The sequence below is a fragment of the Capsella rubella genome, unplaced genomic scaffold, assembly GCF_000375325.1.
Source record: "Capsella rubella cultivar Monte Gargano unplaced genomic scaffold, Caprub1_0 scaffold_4, whole genome shotgun sequence".
NCBI classification, from domain to species: Eukaryota; Viridiplantae; Streptophyta; class Magnoliopsida; order Brassicales; family Brassicaceae; genus Capsella; species Capsella rubella.
The window spans coordinates 116,556-142,366 of NW_006238920.1; the positions used below are offsets into that span (position 1 = coordinate 116,556).

A 25,811-nucleotide genomic window follows, 5' to 3' on the forward strand; every position below is an offset into this window, starting at 1 on the left:
AGCTTCTGTCAAATTAATCACTCCCATCATATATTTTCTCTGCTGCTTGCGCTTGTTCCTTCTCTCTCTCTCTCTCTCTCTCTCTCTCTCTCTCTCTCAGCTTCCTTCTTCTCTACTTTGAGATACTTTGATTCAAATATCTCAACTCCATCATCTTCCTTACTTCGATGTCCAAGTCTAATCCTTAAACCCTTTATATCTCTGTCTCTTATGATTCGACAACTATGGGAATTTGGGTTTGGTGAAAGATGCTAACTTTGAAACTGAGATTGACCGTTTGAGAAGACAACATGCGAATTCTGTGTGATGCTTGCGAGAGTGCCGCCGCAATTGTCTTTTGCGCCGCCGACGAAGCTGCTCTCTGTTGCTCCTGCGACGAAAAAGTAACCAACTTTATCTGAAATTTCCACTTTTTAGATTATCACTTTGTGACTCAAGGTCTCGACCAATGCAATCAAAGTTTGAATTTTGAGGCAATTTATAGATTTTGAGGTTATTGTACCCAGAAGTAGTTCCAAATTCTTTGAAAGTCAGGCGTGTCTTTTGATTGTTAGTGACTTTAGCTTGTCATGATTTGAACTTTGCTTATAGCATTGTCTCTGGTGATACACTTCACAGTCACTATATTGCAGCTGTAAGAGCTCTGAGATATTATTTGAGGAGAATGGTCATAAGTACAGGAAGTGATGATTTTTAAGAAAGAAACATTTTTGTTTGTGTGTTCAGGTTCATAAGTGCAACAAGCTAGCTAGTCGGCATTTACGTGTAGGCTTAGCTGATCCAAGTAACGCTCCAAGCTGTGACATATGCGAAAATGCACCTGGTATATGATGATTCCTCTGTCTTTCTTTGGTGTTTGGAAAAAGGACAAATCGGGTTTTTTTGACATGTTTTGTTTTCCTCGTCGGTGTGAGCAGCATTCTTTTACTGTGAGATAGATGGTAGTTCCCTTTGTCTACAATGTGACATGCTAGTACATGTTGGTGGGAAGAGAACACACAGGCGGTTTCTATTGCTGAGACAGAGAATTGAGGTATGAATCTTGAATTCAGTTCCTAGGATCCTGAAGCATTCTTGATTTGTGATACTGATTGTTGTTTACAATGTTGTGTCTTGTAGTTCCCAGGTGATAAGCCTAATCACGCCGACCAATTGGGATTACGGTGTCAAAAGGGTTCTTCCGGTGGAGGTCAAGAAGCAAATGGAAATGGTGATCATGATCATAATATGATTGATCTTAACTCCAACCCTCAAAGAGTACACCAAGTACGTGTATCTTATCTTAGATTAGATGAACTCTATTTATATTGCCTCAATTTTTCTACAATGTCTCTAAAACTGGTTTGTTTGTTTCAAGGATGAGGGTATTGATGTAAATGGCGCAAACAATCATGAGCCTCAAGAGTGATCATAGATACACAAGATCAAGTAAGAGCCTATGCACTAACGCAAGAATACTATCTTTACAGGGAAATTTTCTTATTTTGTTTTGAAGATATCAGCTTAAATGGCTTAGAGGAAACAAATAAGTTGGTTTCTTGATTTCTTCTCTTTTTTTTTTTTTTTTGATGATCAATTAGATAGCAAAGCTTGGAAGTGATTGTGTATACGGTCGATTCTTCAGATTTAAATCTCAAATAAAAACTATGAAAAAAATCTGAGCCTTCAGACAAAGCTTTTATAGAAAGTAGTAAAATCTTGATAATCTCTTCAGCAAGTGTAGCCATGCCTTCTCGGCTCGGTTTAAGTGACCACTGTGAGCCATTGCTATTAAATTATCTTCTTCTTTGATATTGTTTTCTTCTTCTTCTTCTTCTTCTCTCTGTGCTTAGTTTTGTTAACTCCAAGCTCACTCTGTTTTTGCATTTTTTGGTCTTATAAAGAAGAGTGTGTTGAGAGTCATGTGACCTTGAAATGTAATCACCCATTACTTCAGTCTCAATATGCTGTTTCGATGTTTCACCCTCCATTTTTTCTTGGATTCTTGCATCATGAACATAATTGCTTGGTATTCTGTAAAGTGGCTAATGTCGTTTTCTTCTATTAGATTATTTTTCTGCTCAGAGAGCATAACGTTACTATCATTGTTCCAGTTTCATAACTAGTGAACCAGTTTCTTTTAATGTCTTTTATAGCAATGGTTAAAACAAACGTAACTCAGTAAGGGTAGATACAACGATAGTAGAAGACGATCATATCAACCAAGAAGAAACAAACTAGTCTCACATGATAACACACGAATTGACTTTTATACCGCTTATAATGAAGAAGAGTATAATAACTCAAAACACCAGAATCAAGCTCAAGTTTTTGAGTTTTGATCTATGGAACCATTATTACAAATAGCTTAGTAGGTGTAGCCTTTTACAAACATACCCTCCTTGGCTTCCTCGGACTCGCCTTCTCCTGTGTATTTCCCGAGCTGAGCCAACGAGTTGGCCTTGGCTCGGGCCAAGAGAACGTCCTGAGCTGCCTTCACGTTCTCTTCTTTGCCTCCCCAGGTCTTCAAGCAAGTGTTCTGCAAGGCACGTGCGTAGGAGAAGGACACATGCCATGGGTTCGGTGCCTGGTTCATGGCATTCAAGTTCAAGGTTGCCTCCAATTCGGACTGTCCACCAGATAGGAACTGCATACAGTAGATAACATCATATCTCTGTTTCAATTCTAAAGCATAGTATCTTCTTCAGCTGCAAAAATGTGACGGTAAAAGAGAAAACTTGCCATAATTCCAGGGACAGCGGGAGGGATTCTGTTGCGTAGAAGCTTGAGAGTGTAGGAAGCAACCTGGTCGGGAGTAGCTCTGTCTTTGGCCTCAGCTCCTGGAGTAACCATGCTCGGCTTCAGGAGAATACCTTCATACATGACGTTGTTCTGAGCGAGGTAGAAGAAAACCTCAGCCCAGACCTTCTCTGCAACCTCGTATGTCCTGTCAATGCCGTGTTCTCCGTCCAACAGAATCTCTGGCTCCACAATTGGCACCAGACCGCTGTCCTGTAGAACACAAACTCAAAACGCATAAGTATATTCAGTAGAGTATTAATGTATATGAGAAACCGCGGCGAGGTTAGAAAAAGATAGAACCTGAGAGATAGCAGCATAGCGGGCAAGTCCCCAAGCTGCTTCTTTAACAGCCAAAGCAGAGGGTCCATTTGGAATGCTCACAACAGTACGCCTAATCACACAAAGGGAGAGTTCAATCAAAACCACCACCATTTGACATATATATGATTATGAGAGTACATATATTATTAACGACATACCATTTGGCGAAACGAGCACCTTGCTGGTAGTAAGCAGCGGTGCGAGAGGCTAGCCCGTCGAGTCCTTGGCACCAAGACTCGTCGTTAGACCCAGTAAGTGGCACCAAACCCTGTTTATAAAGAAACAAACTCATTATCCACTTTCATAAAAACACATACACTCATAGCTTCCATTCAAACTGAACCGAATCTCAACCGGACTAAGATCTTTATAACTTCAAATTCCGATCAGACCTAAACCGAATCAAATCTTAAGGTCCAATGCACATGCATGCCTAACTCTAAAACTAAACCAGAATTTCAAATCGAAGAATAAACCAAAACAAACCAAATTCTAAATCAGACCTAAACCTAGCTAGGTTTACTACACAACATACCTTGTCGACTTTGATGCCAGGGACGATGTTCTGCTCGACGAGAACATCAACCATTTTCTTGCCGTCAGTGGTGGATTGGTAAAGAGTCTCTTCGAAGAGGATAGCTCCGGAGATGTACTGTCCCAGTCCTGGAGCAGACACAAGCAACGTCCTGTAAGCTTGACGGTTAGCCTCAGTGTTCTCTAGCCCAATCGACGCCAAACGCTTCCCACAAGTCGCGTTTGACTCGTCCATCGCCATAATTCCATGTCCCGGAGACGCGATTGTTTTCTGCAACACCATTTTTTTAAAAAATCATCAACAAATGACATATAGAGATATAAATTTGTGTTTGGATATAATAATAATTACAGCTGTTTTGACGAGCTCATCGGAGTAAGCAGAGGCGGCACGGACGGTGAGAGAGGAAGGTGTGACGTTGTTACGAATAGCAGAGACGGAGGAAGGTTGACGGAGGAGGAGACTCTGTCCTTTAACCCAATCAGATTTGACTGGTGAGGCTTTCAGCATAGTCGCACTGCTTGACGCCATTTTTGCCTGCTTCTTGATTAATGGAAACAAAACGCTTATAACGCTCTCACCACAATACACACACACAAGTAGAGCAATATATAGAGAGTGAAGAGACATCAACAAAAAGATTGGATTGTTGAGGTTCTCGTGAGCCGGCTGACGAGGATTTGCCACGTGGACGATAATATTTTCGTATGAGACTAAAAGCTTATGATAAAAAAATATTTATATTTGAACATTGATGCCTTGACATAAATATTTTCTATGTTTTGTAGCTTAATCGAGACTACGGTCCACATGTTCGTTCACTAGAGAAATCGACAAATTCTAACAAAATTCACCTAGAGAACCGTAAATTACAATGATAGGTGAGATATGATGAGTCTGTGAGAGGTGTTGATGAGTTCTTTGAGGTTTTTAAGGCTGAGGTTTTATCATCAGATATTGTCATGTCTACATCGACGATCCACAGGCTGCCATCTCAGCTCTTACGTACATTTATCGTGCCACGTGGCAACCAGCAGATTTACTTGTGGGCTTCTCAAAATTTGGGCCTGGACCAGACAATTTCTGAAACTTATAACTGAAGGATAGTGAATTGTGCATCAGGAAAGCCCATTTATTTTTTTAAAAACAAGGCCCATAGTATATTTCTAGTCGAAAGTGAAATACATTACACTACAATACAAACAATTGATTGCAAATTGCGTACAGTTATAGACTTTTACAAAGTAGTAGGGTCATGACTTGTGAGTGAGTCGATGCATATTAAGATCTTCTTGTCCTCTGTCTCCAACATGAAAACAACACTTGGACGAACTTGTTTCCAGTCACACATTTGCTTTATCAATCTCCCCCCTCATAATTTTTGACGGTCCTCTTTGCTTTTGGGCCGTCAAATTTTGCTTCTCTTTAAGCTGTGGCAAAATTTCCAATTTGGTTAACCGGTTAAATTGAAGAAGAAAAGGTTAACCGGTTAATTCTACCAAATCATTTGACCGAATGCTTACAAAAAAAAATGATGTGACGACAAGTCAGAGTTGAGTTGTGTTGTTTTCTATCAGTTTACGCCGGGAAAGCTTTCAAGCCGCAACTTTTGTGTCCTTTGAATTAAGTGAATCATCAAGAAACGATGCAAATCCAATGCAAAACCCTAACTTTTACGGTTTCTTCGATTTCTTCTTCTAACCCAAAGCTACCATTCCGATCTTCAGTCACTTTACGGTCATGGAAGCAGCCATTCCCAAGTTTCAGGAGCTCCTCTGTTTCCGGAGCCAAGTCTTTGGAGTTGAACAGATTTATAAGAAACTGTGCAAGTCCGAATCAGGAGCTTGTTGTTGATGGAGAAAGCGGAAATGGGTCGGGGAATGAGCAAGTGATTGAGGTCCAAGGAGTTGCAAATGGTTCGATTTCTCCGGTTGAATTGGAAGTGGAAGTAGAAGAAGGGAAGGCAGATGACTTGGCGAATCAGAGTATTTTGGGACAGATGAAAGAGATCGTCATGTTTACCGGACCTGCCGCTGGACTGTGGCTATGTGGGCCGTTGATGAGTCTCATTGATACGGCGGTCATTGGTCAAGGAAGCTCACTCGAACTCGCTGCTTTAGGTACGTATGACTATACAATACTCATCATATAATCTTGGCTTTTTGATTCCTCAACTTATACTGTGGACAAAAAGTGGTGAATTTTGAATTGAGTCTCTTTGCTTTTTGTTCCTCAACTTAACCACGCACAAAAAAAAGAACAAATTTTTTTAGCCTTTTTCATGTTCAGATAATGTTAGTCTCTGTCTAACCCAGTGAAGAGCTTTCCTCTCTTTTCATCATCTGTGTGTAACCTTGAAATCTAAAGTGGCCCTGTATGTGTTTATCTCTTGTGATGTGCTGGAATAGCACTAATCTTTCTTTAATGAAGTTTTTAATACTGCTTGATTTTCGTTGGTTGAACTTACCAAAAGTTCCTGCTTTAGGCTTTCTCTTGTTTTCTGTTCTGGTTAGAGTGAAACTACTGAGGAGAAAATGGGTTCTTTAGATTCCATAAAGCAAGGTAGCTCTCTTGTTTGATTGTCAATTTGGAAACAAAGATGTCTGTAAGTTTCAGAGTTCAGCCATGATTACTCAAGACTTCTGAACATTTGATTTTGATTTATTTTAAACCTTGAATGTATTACTCGAACTGGGAACAACCGATTGTTCTTCCCTTTGCTATGTTTCACTCTGGGGTTACTGGTTCAAGTAGCAGTAAATTTAATTTCACTATGAATGAAACAGGTCCTGCTACTGTAATCTGTGATTATTTGTGTTATACGTTCATGTTCCTCTCGGTTGCTACTTCAAATCTTGTTGCCACCTCTCTTGCTCGGCGGGTCAGTTTATCGTTCTTGAACTATGAATTTGGCCTATAATACCTTTTTTAGTCATTGATCATTAGCAATATCAAGGATTTCCAAGTGCACATTATTACAACTCCTAATAGAATGGTGCTTATGCAGGATAAAGATGAAGTACAACATCAGATATCGATCTTGCTTTTCATCGGGCTGGCTTGTGGAGTCACAATGATGGTGTTTACAAGACTGTTTGGTTCTTGGGCATTAACTGGTAACAAGGGATATTTGTATCTGACCAGTAGCAAGTTTGTGACTAGTAGTAAATCAACACTCTGCTGACTGTTTAGTCTTCTTCCAGCTTTTACAGGGGTAAAGAATGCTGATATTGTCCCGGCGGCCAATACATATGTACAGGTTAATACTCTATCTCGGTGTACCCTTTTGTGATGTAAATTTCAGATTATATGTTTTGTGAGCTTTGGTGAGTGCGTTGGCTGTATGCGTACAGACATATATGCTTCTTCCATGTGGATCTTTCTGAAGAAGATGCACATGTTAGACTAAGTTCGATCCATGCTAATAGCCTTGAGTTTTGTTAATTCTTGGCGAAAACTTTCGTTTACCTTACATCCTCTTTCTTCCTTTGTTTTGACGATTTTTATTTTCCGTTTTCAGATTCGAGGTTTCGCATGGCCAGCTGTTCTCATTGGATGGGTTGCTCAAAGTGCAAGGTCCCTATATAACATATTTGCATTATTACATACCGCTAGGCGCTAGGATTGTATTCTCTGATTTTCTGGTATAACAGTGTCTTTTTTTCTTTTTTTTTTTTTTTAGTCTTGGTATGAAAGACTCATGGGGACCTCTAAAGGCATTGGCAGTTGCTAGTCTAATCAACGGTGTTGGTGATGTGGTCTTATGCACCTTTCTAGGATACGGTATAGCAGGTGCAGCGTGGGCAACTATGGTGTCACAAGTAAGCTTTAATCTATAAGATTCCCATCAAAGCTCTAATTTTAGAACTGAAATATTATTTTCTGGTCATATGATATGAGCTAGTTAACATTATAGTCTTAATGCCATATGTTTTAGGTTGTTGCAGCTTATATGATGATGGACGCATTAAACAAGAAAGGATACAGTGCGTTCTCATTCTGTGTTCCTTCTCCAAGTGAACTTTTGACGATCTTTGGGCTCGCTGCCCCAGTCTTTATAACTATGATGTCAAAGGTGCTACTTCTCTTGTATCTTATAGGGACCTCGTTTGCCACAGGATCGCCTCTTGCTTATCTGAGATTTTTGTTTTGTCCCCTTAGGTTTTGTTCTATACACTCCTTGTGTACTTTGCTACATCAATGGGTACAAGCGTCATAGCTGCTCATCAGGTGATATGTCCTTTTATTTCTCATCATCAACAATGTTTCCTGATTTGAGGTTTCTCCATAATTTCTTTGGCTCTTTTGGTCTCTAGGTTATGCTTCAGACATATACCATGAGCACGGTTTGGGGAGAGCCTCTCTCTCAAACTGCACAGTCCTTCATGCCTGAGTTATTATTTGGAATCAATCGCAATTTGCCTAAAGTAGGTGAAAAATCAAGAGTCGAAACCATTGTCAACTGTTACTGTTTCCTGAAGCAACTCTGGTTTTATTGTTGTCTGTATGTAGGCTAGAATGCTTCTGAAGTCCCTTGTTATTATTGGAGCTACGCTAGGAATAGTAGTCGGAACCATTGGCACAGCAGTTCCATGGCTGTTCCCTGGCATCTTCACACAAGACAAGGTTGTCACGCTCGAGGTATTCCGTTTCCGTTTTCTTTCGAATCTGTCTCGTATGTTCCCAGAGACTCATTTTATAAGAATGACAAGTTTCAAAAACGTTTTTTGTTCTGTATTGTGACAGATGCACAAGGTCATAATACCATATTTCCTTGCTTTATCCATCACTCCGAGTACTCACAGTCTTGAAGGCACCTTATTGGTAAAGCTTACATTTGTGTCTCATTACATTTCTGGGTCTATTTCAGAATTTCTTGGAAAAAACTAAAATTGTTGTCTGTCACCTGAACCAAAGGAACTAAATTTATTTTCTGTAAAATGAAGGCTGGAAGAGATCTTAGATATATCAGCTTGTCAATGACTGGATGCTTAGCGGTTGCTGGGCTCCTGCTTATGGTACTCACCCTCTCTGTCCTTAATATCCATCGCTCTGCTGAATTGCAAAATAGGTTTTCTGTAACTCTCTCTTCGTCGCATTGTTTATAATTGACACATAGCTCCTGAGCAATGGAGGATTTGGCTTGAGAGGATGCTGGTACGCGCTTGTTGGATTCCAATGGGTAAAAACTGCTATACCTTTTCTAAGCCACATAAACCAAACGTCACATATCTTTTGCTCTTCTTGTATCTAACATGAATGATTTCAGGCTCGGTTTTGTTTATCTCTTTTCCGCCTTCTATCGCGAGACGGTGTACTTTACTCGGAAGATACAAGCAGATACGCTGAGAAAGTGAAAGCTGCGTAACTCAGTAAGTCATCATATACATCACAAGAAAAAGTGTAAGGAATAGAAAAGAGCTTCATTCAGCTGTAGATCAATGAAAAACTCTGATTTCAAATTGTATTCTTGAAGAACAGGAAATGTATTTGATTGAAATGGAAAAGTCTTGGCATAAAAGGCCCTGCTTCTAGTCTTGAGATTCTTCTGTATATAAAAGATGGTGCAATCAATCTGTTGCAACTCTTCTATATCTTTGTTTTCTTTTCCCCAGCTTTCAATTTGGTGGGACTAGGACGATACAATATAACAGTTCGCGCAATTTTCTCGACTATTACCGAACCAGTGGCTTCCTCCAGATGCAAAATTATCTCATCTAGATCTCCAGGGCATGTTCTGTGTATTTTCACCTATTCATGGAATCAATCAAGACTTCAATCCCTTTCATTGATCAAACAGTAACTCTTCCAAGCGGAAACTACAGTTCAATTACTCAATCCGAATGTTGGAGGGATTGTTTAATCCATAGTAGTAACAAAAAAGTTAATACCTTTAAGAGCTCGTTCTTCTCCAGCGTCTCTAAAAAGGAGAGGATGACCGAATCCGTAACGCCGGATTTGCCTACGAGTTGAGATTTGAGTTTGTCGCCCAAACTGTGAGCATAAGAAGCAAGCCTTTTCTTCTCCTTCACAGACAACTTCAATGAAGAGATCTCAGTCATCATCTCTGCAGAAATTTCAGAGGTTCTTCCACTTTCTTTCATGGAAACCATTGTACTGTCCGAACCATCTTCTTCTTCATCATCGTTATTCTCGCCAAAAGAGGCTACAGACACGTTGTCTTCATCTTGTTCTGATTTAGGTGCTATGAGAGTAGAGAAGGAGTGAGAGAGTGAGATATAAGGACATGGAAGCGGTAAAGAAGAGGAGATTGACAGGAAGCGACCCTTGTCATTGTGATTTGATTTACGGGTTAACACAGACAAAGGAAAGGGTCTAAGGAACAGAGAAAGAGGAGATGTTGGTTTGGGATGTCGGAGAAGATGGTGGATCAAGTAAGTCAAAGTGGATGATTTTAGTTTTACAGTCGCCATTGCAGCCATCTCCGGTCTTCTCCTCTGCTCTCTGAGATTTATGGGGTTTATAATACTTTTTTCAATTTAATTTATGCGTTGCTAAAATTGAAGCAAATGGGTGTTTGGTCTAGTGGTATGATTCTCGCTTCGGGTGCGAGAGGTCCCGAGTTCGATTCTCGGAACACCCCTTGCTTTTTGCTAATTCGTTTTGTAATGTTTGAAACAGCAAAATTGCAGGATAAGCTGTATTTTCGATAACAAGAAATCTTACAACAATACAATTATTTGGTTTGTACGCAAGAATACTAACAAGAAAATATGTTCAAAGTTCGATGCACAACCGTTTGTTCACATGCTCTGGTCTTGATAGTATGTTCTGTTTCACAGCTCCCTGTTCTGTTTTGCCCCCTTCAATGCAAGGAGAGAAGCTCCATAGGACGCTTCCGTCTGGATGGCTTTTTTCACAGGCAAACCTAGAACTCGCTGCCTTATCTTTATCCACTTGTTGTTCTTGGCTCCACCTCCTGCTGTGAATACTTCCTCTGCCTCCGTTGCTCCCAACTCTTTTAACAAGTTGTAGCCTTTCCCCTGCATTTTGTTCTGATTGTTGCCATGAGTCATGTGGAAGTCAGTAGCAACCACATAGAAATGGTTTTTCGTACCTCAATACGTGCGATTGATTCCAATATACCATGCAAGTATTCAACATCGCTTTCTGGCCGTGGAAGTAATCTGCAATATGTAAACATGTTTTCTTAAGTGAATCTATACCGATGCTTTGAAGGAAGATCAATCTATAGCTTTCTTGTTACATATACGAAAACACTTGTGAGAACATTAGAAAGAAGAGAGACCTGGGTGCCAAGTTAGGATCAGCTATGGGAAATCTTTCACCGCTGCTTTGAAGAGGATAATAATCTAGAGAAGATGCGACCATAGGATTAATTTCTTGGCTCAGTTTTTCTAACTGTTCGTCACTAAATAGCTGTCTGAGAACTGCTCCACCAGTGTTGGAAGCTCCTCCGACCAACCATTTGTCATCCAGGCGGTGGCTGTAGACTCCATACCTTGCATCATCAACTCTTTTGGTGCTGAGAAGTTTGATGGCTAAGGTCGAACCCAATGAAGTTACCTTTGGCAAAGATATTAAAAAAATATAATCATTTCATTGTACAAACATCAATATGTGGCACACAGTACAGTTGTCACATAGATATGTTAAGTGTGCAGCTAAGAAATAAATAATATTCAGAAAGTATTGCAGAGTTCTCACTGCTTTCCCAGGTTCAGTCGCACGTGCTGCAAGAAATGCAGCTATACTATCAGTTGTACCCGTGCACACAATGCAATCATCCGGAAATCCTGGTCAAGCCAAAAAGAAGATTGAAAATCTATGTTGCTTTTCAGTGATTTTTTTATTTGTTAGATTTAAGAAATTTTTTACCAAATTGCTTTCTAATGCTTTCTTGTAGAATGCCTATTGATGTTCCAGGAGCTTGCACCATAGGTAATAAATGAGAATAAGGCTGACTTAGCAACCATGACGGATATGATTCACTCTCAGGATCATAGCCCACCTGCACTCAAACCCAAAATAGGAAAACACTTTTGGGACTTGCATTTCTTCTTTATCAGCCGATTATTAATCTACATTCTTGGCTTAAATGCAGGAAATACTTCACGGTGTTACCTTCAAGGCATTATTGTAATCTGACACTCCGAGTTTGCCGTGGAGTAACCACAACAACCAATCTGCCTGATGCAGCAATATTGCTGATTCTCTGTTCGGCACCTCAGTATTCCACCATGAGACGAGTTTGCACAATGTAGAAGTACCAGAGCAGACTGTGTGGTTTGCTGGAGCTATAGACTTAACCTCTGGCAGAGCATCAGGGCAGCTCTGGTTGTAGAGTAAAGGTTGACACAGAACTTCCCCATCTTCACTGATACACATAAGTGAATAAAGCAATGGTGATTTAAACAACAATATAATAATTTCATTTAGCTATGATGACTGATGATGCTTAAGGATACTAGAGAAATTAGTAACAACGATGAGACTGAAAATCAAATCATCTAATATGGGTGGAATACAGAAAGAGAAAAAGAGAGACACCAAACAACAAAAAGGGATATGATGAACCACATGCCTGTTTAAGATGAGAGTTGTTGCGGAAGTTCCATCAAGAGAAATAGATGAGACGAGGGAGCGAACGGTAATGGGAATGTCCTCTAGCAGCGAAAAAAGAGTTGATTTCCATGAGCTTGCCCAATCCATGCTTTCTTCTTTCTATCTAGATAACAAAATAAACGTCTCAGTCCATAGCCTTTTCTTGATTTTGTTCATAGCTTAGCTCAGTATTTGTAAATGATATACTTAGGAGAATTCCCAAATCCTCATTCTAAAAAAACAAGATAGCAAATCTAGACTGTTGAGGTTATAAACAATACCAAACATAAATCCCATAATATTTAGCAAAAGAATTTTGGTAACCCTCCCACTGCGTTTTATGTGAATTAAAGATTCAAACTTAATAGGAAACCGAACCAAGAACTGATGATGACACAAGCAACCAGCAATTAGCTAGCTATAACAAAGACTAAACCAACACAAAGCACCAATCAAGTGAATCACTCCTAGGTAGCTATAGTATAATGGGAAATTAAATTTAACCATGAAAGGAGGATATTCTCTTTTCCCTTCAGCTCTAATCCCTCCTTCCTCATCAATAACTGTAAATCGAGCTCCAGAAGTACCAAAATCCATACCAAGGTAAAGTTTTTCAAAGTTGGTTCCTTTATTACCACTCATGTCCGCCATAGCTCTGAAATCAGAGCTCCTTCCTAAATTAAAGTAAAACCGAGTTCTGGGTAGAGTAACACTCCTTGAACTAGAACACCCTGGAAATTTAAAATCACCATCCGAGGTTAAAACCCTCCCAAAACGACGTCAAATCGAAGAATCTTCATGTTTATTTTAATTTTACCTGATTGTTTTGGACACGTGAAGAGCTCAAACGAAGAAATCTGAAACTGACGAAGCATCAGCATCTCTATCTCTCTTCTCCTCGTCCTTTTGTTGCTGAGGCTGTTTCTTTTTTCTTCCAAACTCCATAGATAAGGGAGCTTGCAAGTTCGTGACCGTTGGATTGCTCGATTCGAAAACGATGATATTTTCTGAATTTACCATTTTAGCCTTCGTTGTTATTTAATTTACACTCCACTCAACCAAAACAGTTGGTTGGGCTGCACGTTCTCTTGTCATCGAAACGGTTCAAGATTGTTATTATTATGCGTGCGGTTTTCGTTTGGCATATTCAGAAACGGACCCTTGTAGGCCCAATTTTGCTTCGGCCCACGACTAGTAATGATGACATGTTCGTTATAGTAAGTAGTGTAGTACCAAAATTTTATACACAAACAAATATAAAAATGTACATGCAAATGCTATGCAATACTTGTCTACATATATAGGAAATTTTCCACACTACCAAATGTAATATTTTAAGAGATGATCATCATATCATAGCACTAGGATACAAAAACATAAGAACATGAGACATGACACGTGAGGGAGAGAAAAGCATGCACGTGCGAGACAGATGTGCGGTGGAGTGGAGCTCAAGAAGTGGGAGAGAGAGATACATAATACATACTAGGGATGGACCCGCACGTACGTGCGGGGATGATTGCAAAATTTAAGTTTATCATAAAGTTTGCAATATTCGGATCGACATGATAAGAAACCCGGATCGAGTGTGAATCGAATTAATGATAAGTTAGAAATCAATTAAATTTGCGAACTATTACATCACATAAAAACAATAGAAAACATTAAAATTTTTGAATAAAATAACATAAATATAGATGTCAAGAGAGTCAAACCCGTTCACTATACATGTCTTGCAACAAAGTAAAATATTTTGGCCCACCCATATGAATAAATAATATGTCTTCTTGCATGTTACCCATAATTCTCTTCTGTATAATATTAGACTTAGTTAAGATAATAAATTTTATTTTCTAAATTACCGTTATCTTTCCGTATCCGTTATTTTTGTCCCGATATTTGAAATATTTAAGTAATTTGAAACTCAGTTTTGCTATTTAAATTTCATATTCATGTATCATACCCGTCATTTGATATTTTGAAATCTAAAATTCAATATAAGTTTCCAAATTTTTTATATCGTCTTGTTTTTGATGAGAAATAGTTTAGATTTTTTTTTTTGAATTACCCGTTTCCTTTTTGTACCCGTTCTTTCCCTCTAAAATAAAATCATATTATATATATATATATGAATGGCATCATTTACATGTTTTAAAAAATATATATATATATTATATAGCGTGTAATTAACAACATTAAAAACCAATACCGTTAATTATTAGGCTGTTGAAACATATAGCCAGTAATTATATTGTATTGTTATTTTTTGTGATACCACAAATTTAAAGAAATGTAACCAAAGAGTCACATTTATAAACTAAGAACTGATCTCGAACTAAATCATAAAAAAAAAAAGAATCAATTGAATAAAATATATATTAAATATTTTAGTAAGTAGCTATGGTAAATATAGATTAAGTTATGGAAATTCAAATAAATATTTGCTTCCATTTTTAATCATAATTATTTGATCTTATTTATTTATTTGTAGCATACATTAACTTTTTTTTTTTTGGATTTTCAATGTTATATTATATGGAAAATATAATAATCATGTGATATGATTTCCTGAAGTTTTCTAAAATTATTAAATGCTAATTGCATATTAGTTAATATCCAGCAAGATTGAGGGTTAATATATCATTAAATTGATGTTAATAATTAGGAATGATTATTTGACAATTTAATTTTTGGTCACATACTATTTTTGGTTTTTTTATTTTATTTCAAGGAAATATATAAATATCTCATTTCTAATTAATATATCTCAAAAAGTGTTTTTGTTTTGCTATATTTGCGAGATTGTTTTTCAATATGAAGATTTTTAATGTGAAAGGAGATTGTATGTGATATAAAATATTTATTCTATTGATTTTTAAAAACAAATTTTCATTATTTATTTATTTAATATTTTTATTTAAACATTTTAAATTATTTATTAAGATTTTATCATTTTTATCATATTATCAATTTTGTTGAATATTTCTCTCCATATTTTATGCTATTGTACAATATATAACATATTTATTTTTGTGTTTTAAATATATGATGATTTTTGTAAGGCAAAATAAATTTATTATCATATCATAAGAGATATACAAAATAAACGTAACATAAACCACTTGAATAAAACCATTAAACCAAATAAATAAAATACAATAAATTAGATTTTATTAAATATTAAATTATTGTATAAAAATATCTCAAAAACTAAATATGTTACATATGTAAATTTTCGAATTTAATTGTCCACTTTTTTGGCAGCAAAATTAATATGATTTCCATAAATATAGGTTGTTTCTGTTTTTTATTATTTATTTATTTTTTAAAAAGATTTTGCTGTCATTAATTTTGTTTGGCAACATGTTTAAGTTTCATTACATTTTTTAAAAAAATTGGGGGCTGTTTGGCTTCTTGTTGTGCTTCCCAATTAATAGTATAGATGAATATGACATCCACCACCTTTGTTGCCACTGGTCACTACTTTACTTGGCGCTTCCATAAGCAAACTCTCGACTCTCCTCTATATTAAGGACCTACGAATTCAATAGTAGTAGATGTGTAAGTTAATTTATTATAGAGAGAAATGAGATATACGTGCTCGTAATAACTCCATTTTGTTTGATTTTTTTTTTTAAGCATACGTAAAATATTTTGTCTTTTGTAAATTTGCAGGATTTAATGGTACACCATCTATTTAAGGATAATGTTTCCTTTCATTTAGCCTTTATTAAATTAGGTACTGAATCTATTCGACATGTTGCATAACTTGCACTTAATGTCTCAAATAATGTTCCATTGTAGTATTGGAAATTGAAGAAGAAACTATTCGAAAAAGAATCCAAATATACTTATCTCGACAATTTTAAATCTGTTTATTTGTTTTTAGATTTGGAATGATTCGGTTAAAATTGAAATCTATTTCACTTCATTTGCATTTTGGTTAAAGGTGAACCGGAACGAATTAAAGGGCAAAAAGGAGAAATCACTATTTTTTACTGAACCCATCGTCTTCCTCCCGCCCGTTCGGTTTCTTTAAATTTTCGAAAACCTTTTTGACTTCCGGTCCGCGGTTATTTTTAAAAAATCCTCAACCACGTTCAAACCTCAAAATAACCTTTGAGCAAGCCACGTCATCACACAGTAAAAAAATAAAATATAATTTGTTTAATCATAAAAATTCAAAATCTGAAAGACAAAAAAAAAAAGACGCTTTCACCCAAAAAAAGAAATATCTCCCAATCGATCTCTCTTTCTCTCTCTCTCTTCACCACCGTCGCGTGAAGAAGACGAAACAATCGCTCTCTCCTTGTGGTCTCACTCTCTTTTTCTCACCATCGCGTCGCTTAACCATGGAAAAGTAGAGAAAGAGAAGAGAAGAGTAGAGAGAGAAAAGAAGAAGATGAAGATGACGATGAAGAGCATATTTGCTTTTTCTGTCCCCAGCCATGTGAGCTTCCACTGACACATTCTCTGCATCTTCACATTTGGTGGTTTTTGCTTGATTCCTTCTTCTTTCTTCTTTCACCGATTCGAAATACCGAGTCACCGAGTTTTAAACGAGTTAATTCCTCCTCGAAGTAGTGGATATGGCTTCATCGTCATCTAGAACTAGGAGTCGTTCTCCTTTCTCGCACCGTAGACCTCCGAGTCCTTACTCTTCGGCTTCGTCTACTTCTTCTTCTCATTTCAACAATCGTCTATTACCTCGCTCTTCTTCTACGCCTACTTCTTCCGTTTACAATTCCGGCGCTGTCAGCGGGTCCGGATCTATGTCGATTACTCGTACCATTTCCGATTCCGGTCCAATCGGCGTCTCCGGGACTTATGGAGCCCATTCCCCTGCCTCTTACCCATCGGAAATTGGCGAGCCTGTGCAGACTATCACCTCCGAGCGAGATAGCATCTCCGTCACCGTTCGATTTCGTCCGATGAGGTACGATAGATCTGGGGAGCGGATTAGCAGATCTATTTGACATGATTTCATGATTGTTCTGCTTTACAAGTTTGGTATTAGTGAAATGTGAATTGATACTCACTCAATTTTCAAAATCTCTGGTTTGATTGCAGTGAGAGGGAGTATCAAAAGGGAGATGAGATCGTTTGGTATCCTGACGCCGATAAGATGGTCAGGAATGAATACAATCCGCTCACAGCTTACGCATTTGGTATTGATGTGAATTTATTGCGGAGATCATTTCAATTTTATGTTCATAGATTATTATCTTGCTATCCTCGGTTTGTTCAATGAATGTTCTTCCGTAATTCTTGATGCCAGATAAAGTTTTTGGACCACAAGCAACAACTACAGAGGTATATGATGTAGCTGCTAAACCTGTAGTCAAGGCAGCAATGGAAGGTGTTAATGGTAAGGAATATCGCCGGGTGATCAATTAAACTAGATTTGCATTTGCCATTGAGATGCCTTTAGCTCAACTCTCTTTTTGCTAGTAGCATTACCTGCAGAGAAGTATTCTGACAGTGTATTGGCAATTTCACAGGAACCGTTTTTGCTTATGGTGTTACAAGCAGTGGAAAGACACATACAATGCATGTAAGTGTTTTCGTTATACACCGCTTTGTTACACTGGCTTCATACACCATTTACTGGGTTGTGAAATATATGCATATGAGATATCATACAAAAATGGAGTGATTATAGTTTCTCATAACTGTTTGATTGACATGCTTGTGTTAATAATAAGTAGAGAAGATCTTGATTAAGATTGACCAAAATGTTGTTCTGTTATATCTTCACCTGATCATGTGCATTTTATAGTTGACCATTGCTTCATTTGCAATATGCACAGGGTGATCAAGATTTTCCTGGAATCATACCATTAGCAATAAAAGATGTGTTCAGTATCATCCAGGAAGTAAGGAATCTACTTCTACCTATAAACCTATGCGGTTATTTATTGATTCACATTTCTTCATGCACCTATTACAGTGACATATCTGCTAATTTCTTACATCATTTTAAATTTCAGACCACCGGAAGAGAGTTCCTGCTCCGTGTTTCATATCTTGAAATATACAATGAGGTGTGTGAAACTTTCATTCATGATATAATAGCATTTACTGACACTGTAAACAAGCCCTGGAGTTAAGGCTTTAGCCTCGGATACAGTTTCCTATTCTCCTCACTTTGAAAAATATCTCTCTTTGGTAACATGTGTAATAACTCATCACTGTCTTTTGTTTTTATACGAGTGCTTGCTTTTGTACTTGTATCAGGTGATAAATGATTTACTGGATCCAACAGGGCAAAATTTACGTGTTAGAGAGGATTCCCAGGTTTCCACCTTGTTCTCTTTCTCGCACACATGAATATGAATTTATTGACCATGAGCATTCGCTTGATGTCTGATTACATTAGTTTTTCTTTGAAAAAGCTGTGGAGGATGAATTCTTTATGTTGATCCATTCTCCTTTTTTTTTTTTTTATATAAGTTACCTTGTTTGATCTAGAGTGGATATTGTTTCTAGGGCACTTACGTTGAGGGTATTAAGGAAGAGGTTGTTTTATCTCCAGGCCATGCATTATCTTTCATTGCAGCTGGGGAAGGTAATCGAAGAATTACTGTTGAACATATTTTCAAATATTCATAGTTCCCCTCGTTAATACTGTTTTGATCTTCAATTGTAGAACATCGTCATGTTGGTTCAAATAATTTCAACCTGATGAGCAGTAGAAGTCACACAATATTTACACTGGTACATCTTCAATCTTGTGAACATCCCATTAATTATTCCTGATCCTTTCAATGTCCTTCAGATACTTTAGCTCTTACAAATTGCCTTGCTATGCATTTTAAGTTTCAATTTCAACTTTTGTTTATTTGCAGATGATTGAAAGTAGTGCTCACGGAGACCAATATGATGGAGTTATTTTTTCTCAGCTAGTAAGGGCTTCTTTCTTCTTTCATTGCATAAGATCGCTCCTCTTATAAAAAATTCTCTTACAGTGTCTTTTTCTTGCTTAGAATTTGATTGACTTAGCTGGATCTGAGAGTTCCAAAACTGAGACAACTGGACTGAGGAGGAAAGAGGGTGCATACATCAACAAGAGTCTTCTGACTCTTGGAACTGTAGGTGTCTCTCTTTCTATTTGAGCTTTCTTTTTGTTTGACAGATACTTCCTTTTCAATAATTATATGACGTACATTGGACTTTCTTTGATAGTATAATGAAAAACTGACTTAGAAGAACGATCTGGTTTGCTACCACATCTGATTTGGTGGCACTAGATGCTCAAAGAGGCTCAGAAAGGGATTTTCAGTTGCTATGATTAATTTATCCTTCAGTGCACTGATCTAGTAGTCCTAGTGTATCTTTATGATCAATGCCTTAATATTCTGAGAAGTGTGTTCCCTTTTTGTGTTCTTATGTCAAGGATAACAACTCTAGTCACCTTACCATTCAAATGGATTTTTAGGATGTTTTGATTATAAGTATTTCGTATGGTTTCAATATGTAGGTGATTGGAAAATTAACTGAGGGCAAGACAACTCATGTCCCATTTCGGGACTCTAAGCTAACTCGTCTTCTGCAATCTTCACTGAGTGGACATGGCCATGTATCGGTACGACTCTTCTATATCTGGTGAATATTTCCCATTTCACTGTAGTGGTTTCCCACGGCTGATTGTCTCAGATGGTTTAATTTTGATGTCTCCATCTGCATATTTTAAGGCAATGTTGATTTGTTTATATTGGCTATCTATTATATGCTGGATGCTGATGTTAATCTATTTTTATTTTCTTAAACTTGTATAGCTCATATGTACAGTTACCCCTGCGTCAAGCAGTACCGAGGAAACTCATAATACATTGAAGTTTGCCAGCAGGGCAAAGAGAATAGAAATTAATGCCTCACGAAATAAGGTGATGTCTTAGGCTTCTGGTCATGAAGTACTTAGGTTCTATATAAGGCATAACCTAAACCACGGCTAAATTTGTTTTTTTTTTTTTTTTGGAAACAGATCATAGATGAGAAGTCCTTGATTAAGAAATATCAGAAAGAAATTTCGACTCTCAGAGTCGAGCTTGATCAGCTAAGAAGGGGTGTGCTTGCTGGTGTCAGTCACGAAGAGTTATTGAGCCTAAAGCAGCAGGTTCTAACCTCCCCAAGACCTTGTTATTTCATGAATGTTTGAGTTTAATTCTATTTGGTTAATAAATAGAACTATCACTTTAATAACAGCTACAAGAAGGTCAAGTGAAGATGCAATCAAGATTGGAGGAAGAAGAAGAAGCTAAAGCAGCTCTAATGAGTAGAATCCAAAAGCTTACAAAGCTCATACTAGTCTCTACCAAGAATTCTGTTCCTGGATATTTAGGTGATACACCAGCTCATCAGCGCAGCATTTCTGCCGGTAAAGATGATGTAAGTTTGCAATTCAGATCTGATTATTATTGCGTAACTAGATTCCTTTTTTTTACTGTTGCATGGTTGTACCTCACTGCTCAGGACATTTGATACCAGATTGACTCATTCTGTTTTCTTTGCTCTTCAGAAGTTGGATTCTCTGCTCTTGGATAGTGATAATCTGGCATCTCCATCTTCGACTCTCTCTCTTGCATCTGATGCACGGCGGTCTTCCAGCAAGTTTAAGGATGAAAACTCTCCAGTTGGTTCTGGTTCAGAATTAACTCAAGTGAGTAATAGGATTCTTAGCGTATATTGTTTTACATTGAATTTCGTTTATTCGAAGTTTAGTGTATTCTTCTTTTTTAATCCAAATGGTTACAGGAAAAGGTGTTTAATGATTCAGTGTCAAATGCACCCGTTTAACCTTTTTTAATCCATGAGTATATTTTTTTCACTGTATTCTTGTCAGCAAAATGACATTTGATACTCATGGCTATTGTAGGGAATTATGACTCCGGATGAAATGGATCTCCTCGTTGAACAAGTTAAGATGCTTGCTGGTGAGATAGCCTTCAGCAGAAGCACGCTAAAGCGTTTGGTGGATCAGTCCATAAATGATCCTGAAAAATCGAAAACCCAAGTAAAGATTCTTATTTATCAGTCCATATATACCAGTCTGACTGTGATCTACATAATTTCACGTTTTAACCCTGAAAATTGGAAAATGCATCTCCATTCTCCAGACCATTTGCTAAACTTGATTAGCATTCCATTTAAGCCATTCTTTACCTATAAGCATAGCTCTGGAACTTATTATATTCTGGCATGCAGATCCAGAATCTAGAAAGAGAGATTCAAGAAAAGGAAAGACAAATGAGATCCTTGGAACAGCGTATAACTGAGAGTGGTGAAGCTTCAATTGCTAATGCATCATCGATTGAGATGCAACAGGTAATCTAATCTATACATCTTATTATCATAACCCTTTACCCTGTTAAGGTCATTTAGTTATGCACACAAAATGGATCAGCTAAAGGCATTACAATTATTTTGTTGTTCTCAGAAAGTTATGAGATTGATGACACAGTGCAATGAGAAGAGCTTTGAGCTGGAGGTAAACTGTTTCTCTAGAATCAAATGCCTTTTTCTATAGCGAAAATAGAAGATTTCTCAAAGTCAATATATATAATTGTGTTCTATCGATGGATCAGATCATATCAGCAGATAACCGTATTCTCCAAGAACAACTACAGAAAAAGGTTACTTCTAAGTCAGACTTCTTTTTTCTTTCTCATTCTTCATATATAGCATTTTTTCTTTTGGCTACTCATCCTTACTTCTATAAACATGCTCTAACAACTGCAGTGTACCGAGAACAATGAGTTACATGAGAAGTTGCATCTTCTAGAGAAACGATTATCGAGTCAGAAGTCCACACTGTCTTGTTCTGATGCTGTGACTGAAGAGTATGTTGACGAGCTGAAAAAGAAAGTACAATCACAGGTAATTTATCAAAATCTCAACACTTCGTGTAAATTTGCAATCATGCATTCTTACAAGTATGCCTGATAAACTTCTGCACTGGTTACGAGGAGACTGTGAAGAACACACAAAACAATATATATGTTTACTGGACCTCTGATTATATTTACATGAGCGTTGATCTTTTTTAACTTTAGGAGATTGAGAACGAAAAGTTGAAGCTAGAGCATGTGCACAGTGTGGAGGAGAAGAGTGGATTACAAGTGCAAAATCAAAAATTAGCGGAAGAAGCTTCATACGCAAAAGAATTGGCCTCTGCAGCTGCTATTGAGCTGAAGAATCTAGCTGATGAAGTTACAAAGCTCTCGCTTCAAATTGCAAAGCTAGAAAAAGAATTAGTAGCTGCAAGAGACTTGGCAGCAGCAGCTCAGAAGCGTAACAATAATAACTCCATGAACAGTGTGGCAAACCGCAATGGAACAAGGCCAGGGAGAAAGGCAAGGATCTCAGATTCGTGGAACCTCAACCAAGAAAATCTCACAATGGAATTGCACGCAAGGAAAGAGCGAGAAGCAGTTCTCGAGGCTGCCTTAGCTGAGAAACAATACATAGAAGAAGAGTATAAGAAAAAAGCAGAAGAGGCAAAGAGAAGAGAAGAGGCCCTTGAAAATGATTTAGCCAACATGTGGGTACTTGTTGCCAAGTTGAAGAAAGCCAGTAGTGGGGGCTTGTCTATACCAAATAGAGATGAAATCGAGCCTGCAAAGGAAGATGAAGCGACAGAATTTGAAAATAAGAGTCCACAAAATGCGATTTTGAAAGAAATACAAGTTGTTAATGGACATGAAGAAGTAATAGTTGCTAAGGCTGAAGAGATGCCAAAGGAGGAACCCCTTGTTGCTCGTCTTAAGGTAAAGCGTTTTCAATTCTGCCTTTTATTTTCTTTCAGCATTCTTAGCTGTCTATAAATTACTACACAGTCTAGCGGTAGGCAAAACACCCAAAACACCCGTTCCTTCCTTGTCTGTTATGCTATGAACAGATATTAAGACCTTCAAAACACCCAAAAATTTATGGTTCAAAATATGTAAATAGCTTTACCTGATCCAATATTTTCAAATATCATGTCCTAAATATCTTTAATACAATTACAAGTGATTCTTACGGACAAAGACAAGTTACTTTGGGGGGTGACCAAAAATAAAAAATAAAGAAGACAAATTACTTTGGGGATATGAACAGTTTTACCGTGTGTTATCTTCTTACATTTTTTACGGGTAATGAAAACCATAAATCACACACATTCAAACAATATAAGCTTTATTTTTGGTCCACATTTGATGATTTGTTACATAATAGGCAAGGATGCAAGAGATGAAGGAGAAAGAGATGAAATCGCAGGCGGCTGCAGCGGCCAATGCTGATGCAAACTCACATATATGTAAAGTCTGTTTTGAATCGCCGACTGCAACAATTCTCCTCCCTTGCCGTCATTTCTGCCGTAAGTCTCACTCACTTCCCTGAGGATCCTTTACTAAGTACTAAGTAAACCTAACATGATCACAAATTTTTTTTATGCAGTCTGTAAATCTTGTTCACTTGCCTGCTCGGAGTGCCCAATCTGCCGAACCAAGATCAATGATCGCCTGTTCGCCTTCCCGTCTTGACCCGCGGCAAGTCTAGTCACTCTCCTGCACACAATATAAGGTAATTCCCACTATCACAAGATCTTTAAGCTTTAGTTCAAATACATCAGGAAATCTGTTATTGAAAGAAGATTGTATGTGATTTTGTAGGTATGAAGAACTATATGGAAGTCTGTTTGTTTGCTATTTCTGGAACGGCAGGCTTGAATTCTTTTATTACGTGTTGGTTTTCATTTCTTGTATGTAATGTCTTTGTTATATCTTTCTATTCAAAAAGGTGGTAAAGAAAGAGGAAACATAACATGCTAACAGCAAAAAAAGAGAGGAAGAAACATATCATAATACGTCTGTGCACGAAGGGTAAAGTATATAGACTGACTTCTATGTATTACTTCGATTTATAGCATATAAAAAAAAAGAGTTAATCTGTTCATTCTTCTCCATTGTGACCTCTGTAATAGAATCAACAGAAATTCTTTTACAGCTAATGAAAATAGTTCCATAGCTCAAATGCTGCTTGTAGTTGCATTGGCAATAGTGTACAGAAGTATCAATTATACGACAATAATCACCCATGAATAATCTCATATCTGAACTAATCTCATATCTTCATGAGATTCAATAAGCTGATACAAAAAGGAACAATGATGTCTATTGTATTCAGGTGAAAACACACTGAATAAAGCAAGCAACAAAACAATAATCTACAACACAGAATCACTTGATGATATTCACCACAACTTAAGCCTTCATCAAACAGTAGAGGCAAGAGCATAAACGAATTGATAACTGTGAGGGGGCGAAACTGTAAGAACGACACCAGACCACTCAAAATGACCCCAAATCTCTTCATTGTTGCGTCTTTCAAGCGCAATCACGGCACAAAAAATCTCTCCGTCTCTACAGGGAGACGGAGGACTCATTTCATAGCACAGCAAATCATCCCACAAAACCACCATCTTTCCACCATAATCTACAAATCTAAAACAACCCAAACCATAATACGAGGGCAGGCCATGGATACCTTTCACGTATTTCCAGTATTCTCCCTTAGAATCGTACCATTGGATTCCAAGTGATTCACAATCTCTGTACAACACATTATCTATCACGACATAAGAATTCCTCTCCTGTTGTAGATTCAAATAATGCAGCAGCCCTGTAGCTTCGATCCTATCTTCTTTTGAGTTGTAAGCCGCACCATTCTGCCCGAACACATAGCTTTTTCCTTCAATCGTTGCCCTCTTGGATATGTAATAATCAAAAGGGTACAAAACATGCTCCCAAGTTTGGATTATTGGATCCGTAACCAGAGTCCAATCGGAGGCACTGTAGACTCTTATTACGTAAATACCTTCATAGCAAACAATGGCGGCTGGGTAATACGACTCCAAACACACGCTCGGAGCCTCACGCCACGTATTAGACGTGCAGTCCAAGATGGACACTGCCGCTTCTTCTTCTTCGCCACTGGACTTCTCTTTCTTGTTGCTACCAATGCTGTAGATATCAGAACCAACTGCAACGACAGCTAGACAATGAGAAGTTTGAGGAGAACGTGGAGGTGAGATCGCTATCGGGACCAAATGATATCTGTTATTTGGCTTCCGGCAGAGAGTGAACCAGCATGGGTTAGAGTTTGGATATGGCCGTAAACACACATAGAGACAACTCTCCGTGAGGCCTAAGAGCGACCGAGTCACGTAAAGCTTCGGTGAAGAAATGAGAGATCGGAAGCTCTTCGAGACTAAGGAGAGAACAGGATGGTACAACCTTGAGACTCTTGCCAAGCAGTTCAAAACCAAATCTTCCGGGAGTGACAAAATCGGGAATGGTTCCGGCGACGGTCTCTTCCTCGCCTTCCTCTTCCTCTTCATTGGGTGGCGGAGAGAATTTAGGGTTTCTCGACTGTGTCTGCGTGCGACGGCGGCGTCATCGTGCGCGATTACGTGCTTTATAAAAGGGATCCTATTACGTTAATGGACCGAATCGTAACTGTTGCGGCCCAATAAGGGATCCTTTACGTTAATGGATCGAAGAGTAAATGTTACAGCCCAATAAGGGATCCTTTTACGTTAATGGACCGA

The 25,811-nt window shown here is 37.8% G+C and overlaps 7 protein-coding genes and 1 non-coding gene across 13 annotated transcripts; 4 read left to right on the plus strand and 4 right to left on the minus strand.

The window, feature by feature from the left end:
• Window positions 1–43: 43 nt before the first annotated feature.
• Window positions 44–2,078, plus strand: LOC17887666 (B-box zinc finger protein 18). 2 transcript variants are annotated; one of them, XM_023785241.1, is made up of 6 exons: window positions 44–383; window positions 727–823; window positions 918–1,033; window positions 1,120–1,266; window positions 1,358–1,428; window positions 1,581–2,078. In XM_023785241.1, exons 1-5 carry the CDS (start codon window positions 291–293, stop codon window positions 1,406–1,408), a joined length of 504 nt encoding a protein of 167 aa, XP_023641009.1. In that variant the 5' UTR covers window positions 44–290; the 3' UTR covers window positions 1,409–1,428; window positions 1,581–2,078. The 2 variants fall into 2 exon arrangements, with proteins under 2 accessions (XP_023641009.1, XP_006295119.1); XM_006295057.2 differs by having other exon boundaries at window positions 1,358–2,078.
• Window positions 2,079–2,227: 149 nt separating this feature from the next.
• Window positions 2,228–4,232, minus strand: LOC17889665 (fructose-bisphosphate aldolase 1, chloroplastic). The gene is made up of 6 exons (XM_006294198.2): window positions 3,989–4,232; window positions 3,638–3,907; window positions 3,261–3,370; window positions 3,082–3,172; window positions 2,722–2,991; window positions 2,228–2,626 (listed from the first exon to the last, which is right to left on the minus strand). Exons 1-6 carry the CDS (start codon window positions 4,166–4,168, stop codon window positions 2,348–2,350), a joined length of 1,200 nt encoding a protein of 399 aa, XP_006294260.2. The 5' UTR covers window positions 4,169–4,232; the 3' UTR covers window positions 2,228–2,347.
• Window positions 4,233–5,116: 884 nt separating this feature from the next.
• On the plus strand, window positions 5,117–9,178 carry LOC17888762 (protein DETOXIFICATION 46, chloroplastic). Its single transcript, XM_006293868.2, has 14 exons — window positions 5,117–5,757; window positions 6,424–6,518; window positions 6,645–6,753; window positions 6,841–6,896; window positions 7,158–7,213; window positions 7,320–7,458; window positions 7,575–7,712; window positions 7,799–7,867; window positions 7,954–8,064; window positions 8,150–8,278; window positions 8,384–8,461; window positions 8,584–8,655; window positions 8,757–8,819; window positions 8,907–9,178. Exons 1-14 carry the CDS (start codon window positions 5,283–5,285, stop codon window positions 9,003–9,005), a joined length of 1,689 nt encoding a protein of 562 aa, XP_006293930.1. The 5' UTR covers window positions 5,117–5,282; the 3' UTR covers window positions 9,006–9,178.
• On the minus strand, window positions 8,989–10,112 carry LOC17889547. Its single transcript, XM_006295698.2, has 2 exons — window positions 9,529–10,112; window positions 8,989–9,388 (listed from the first exon to the last, which is right to left on the minus strand). The coding sequence occupies exons 1-2, from the start codon at window positions 10,078–10,080 to the stop codon at window positions 9,227–9,229; spliced, it is 714 nt and encodes a 237-aa protein (XP_006295760.2). The 5' UTR covers window positions 10,081–10,112; the 3' UTR covers window positions 8,989–9,226.
• A 57-nt stretch (window positions 10,113–10,169) lies between these two features.
• Window positions 10,170–10,241, plus strand: TRNAP-CGG. The gene has a single exon. It is a non-coding gene; the product is annotated as a tRNA-Pro (tRNA).
• A 33-nt stretch (window positions 10,242–10,274) lies between these two features.
• Window positions 10,275–13,130, minus strand: LOC17889870 (xylulose kinase). 4 transcript variants are annotated; one of them, XM_006294014.2, is made up of 9 exons: window positions 13,041–13,130; window positions 12,728–12,954; window positions 12,204–12,343; window positions 11,744–11,996; window positions 11,498–11,630; window positions 11,327–11,415; window positions 10,908–11,185; window positions 10,716–10,785; window positions 10,275–10,641 (listed from the first exon to the last, which is right to left on the minus strand). In XM_006294014.2, the coding sequence occupies exons 1-9, from the start codon at window positions 13,102–13,104 to the stop codon at window positions 10,435–10,437; spliced, it is 1,461 nt and encodes a 486-aa protein (XP_006294076.2). In that variant the 5' UTR covers window positions 13,105–13,130; the 3' UTR covers window positions 10,275–10,434. The 4 variants fall into 4 exon arrangements, with proteins under 4 accessions (XP_006294076.2, XP_023641006.1, XP_023641008.1 ...); XM_023785238.1 differs by having other exon boundaries at window positions 10,275–10,653; XM_023785240.1 differs by lacking the exon at window positions 13,041–13,130 and having other exon boundaries at window positions 10,275–10,653; window positions 12,204–12,347; window positions 12,859–12,924.
• A 3,357-nt stretch (window positions 13,131–16,487) lies between these two features.
• LOC17887697 (kinesin-like protein KIN-7M, chloroplastic) lies at window positions 16,488–24,157 on the plus strand. 2 transcript variants are annotated; one of them, XM_006293540.2, is made up of 25 exons: window positions 16,488–17,159; window positions 17,294–17,391; window positions 17,502–17,591; window positions 17,725–17,777; window positions 18,034–18,099; window positions 18,214–18,267; window positions 18,461–18,520; window positions 18,713–18,791; window positions 18,873–18,940; window positions 19,072–19,128; window positions 19,210–19,314; window positions 19,704–19,808; window positions 20,002–20,109; window positions 20,208–20,339; window positions 20,429–20,611; window positions 20,742–20,882; window positions 21,099–21,236; window positions 21,428–21,547; window positions 21,660–21,710; window positions 21,808–21,855; window positions 21,962–22,099; window positions 22,276–22,989; window positions 23,438–23,579; window positions 23,660–23,785; window positions 23,875–24,157. In XM_006293540.2, the coding sequence occupies exons 1-24, from the start codon at window positions 16,813–16,815 to the stop codon at window positions 23,743–23,745; spliced, it is 3,183 nt and encodes a 1,060-aa protein (XP_006293602.1). In that variant the 5' UTR covers window positions 16,488–16,812; the 3' UTR covers window positions 23,746–23,785; window positions 23,875–24,157. The 2 variants fall into 2 exon arrangements, with proteins under 2 accessions (XP_006293602.1, XP_006293601.1); XM_006293539.2 differs by having other exon boundaries at window positions 24,002–24,157.
• Window positions 24,158–24,281: 124 nt separating this feature from the next.
• Window positions 24,282–25,643, minus strand: LOC17889643 (F-box/kelch-repeat protein At5g49000). The gene has a single exon (XM_006296108.2). It carries the CDS (start codon window positions 25,599–25,601, stop codon window positions 24,477–24,479), a length of 1,125 nt encoding a protein of 374 aa, XP_006296170.1. The 5' UTR covers window positions 25,602–25,643; the 3' UTR covers window positions 24,282–24,476.
• Window positions 25,644–25,811: the final 168 nt, after the last annotated feature.

Coding starts and splice junctions, on each gene's coding strand:
- LOC17887666 (XM_006295057.2), top strand. CDS start 291: ATGCGAATTCTGTGTGATGCTTGCGAGAGTGCCGCCGCAATTGTCTTT. Junction 384..726: donor GTTGCTCCTGCGACGAAAAA/GTAACCAACTTT, acceptor TTGTGTGTTCAG/GTTCATAAGTGCAACAAGCT. Junction 1,034..1,119: donor TGCTGAGACAGAGAATTGAG/GTATGAATCTTG, acceptor TGTGTCTTGTAG/TTCCCAGGTGATAAGCCTAA.
- LOC17889665 (XM_006294198.2), bottom strand. CDS start 4,168: ATGGCGTCAAGCAGTGCGACTATGCTGAAAGCCTCACCAGTCAAATCT. Junction 2,992..3,081: donor GCTATGCTGCTATCTCTCAG/GTTCTATCTTTT, acceptor TGTGTTCTACAG/GACAGCGGTCTGGTGCCAAT. Junction 2,627..2,721: donor CCGCTGTCCCTGGAATTATG/GCAAGTTTTCTC, acceptor TACTGTATGCAG/TTCCTATCTGGTGGACAGTC.
- LOC17888762 (XM_006293868.2), top strand. CDS start 5,283: ATGCAAATCCAATGCAAAACCCTAACTTTTACGGTTTCTTCGATTTCT. Junction 7,459..7,574: donor GGGCAACTATGGTGTCACAA/GTAAGCTTTAAT, acceptor CATATGTTTTAG/GTTGTTGCAGCTTATATGAT. Junction 8,279..8,383: donor ACAAGGTTGTCACGCTCGAG/GTATTCCGTTTC, acceptor GTATTGTGACAG/ATGCACAAGGTCATAATACC.
- LOC17889547 (XM_006295698.2), bottom strand. CDS start 10,080: ATGGCTGCAATGGCGACTGTAAAACTAAAATCATCCACTTTGACTTAC. Junction 9,389..9,528: donor AGAAGAACGAGCTCTTAAAG/GTATTAACTTTT, acceptor TTCCATGAATAG/GTGAAAATACACAGAACATG.
- LOC17889870 (XM_023785238.1), bottom strand. CDS start 13,104: ATGCTGATGCTTCGTCAGTTTCAGATTTCTTCGTTTGAGCTCTTCACG. Junction 12,955..13,040: donor CACGTGTCCAAAACAATCAG/GTAAAATTAAAA, acceptor TTAAATTTCCAG/GGTGTTCTAGTTCAAGGAGT. Junction 11,416..11,497: donor AAGCATTAGAAAGCAATTTG/GTAAAAAATTTC, acceptor TGGCTTGACCAG/GATTTCCGGATGATTGCATT.
- LOC17887697 (XM_006293540.2), top strand. CDS start 16,813: ATGGCTTCATCGTCATCTAGAACTAGGAGTCGTTCTCCTTTCTCGCAC. Junction 17,392..17,501: donor GCTCACAGCTTACGCATTTG/GTATTGATGTGA, acceptor TCTTGATGCCAG/ATAAAGTTTTTGGACCACAA. Junction 21,548..21,659: donor CATCGATTGAGATGCAACAG/GTAATCTAATCT, acceptor TGTTGTTCTCAG/AAAGTTATGAGATTGATGAC.
- LOC17889643 (XM_006296108.2), bottom strand. CDS start 25,601: ATGAAGAGGAAGAGGAAGGCGAGGAAGAGACCGTCGCCGGAACCATTC.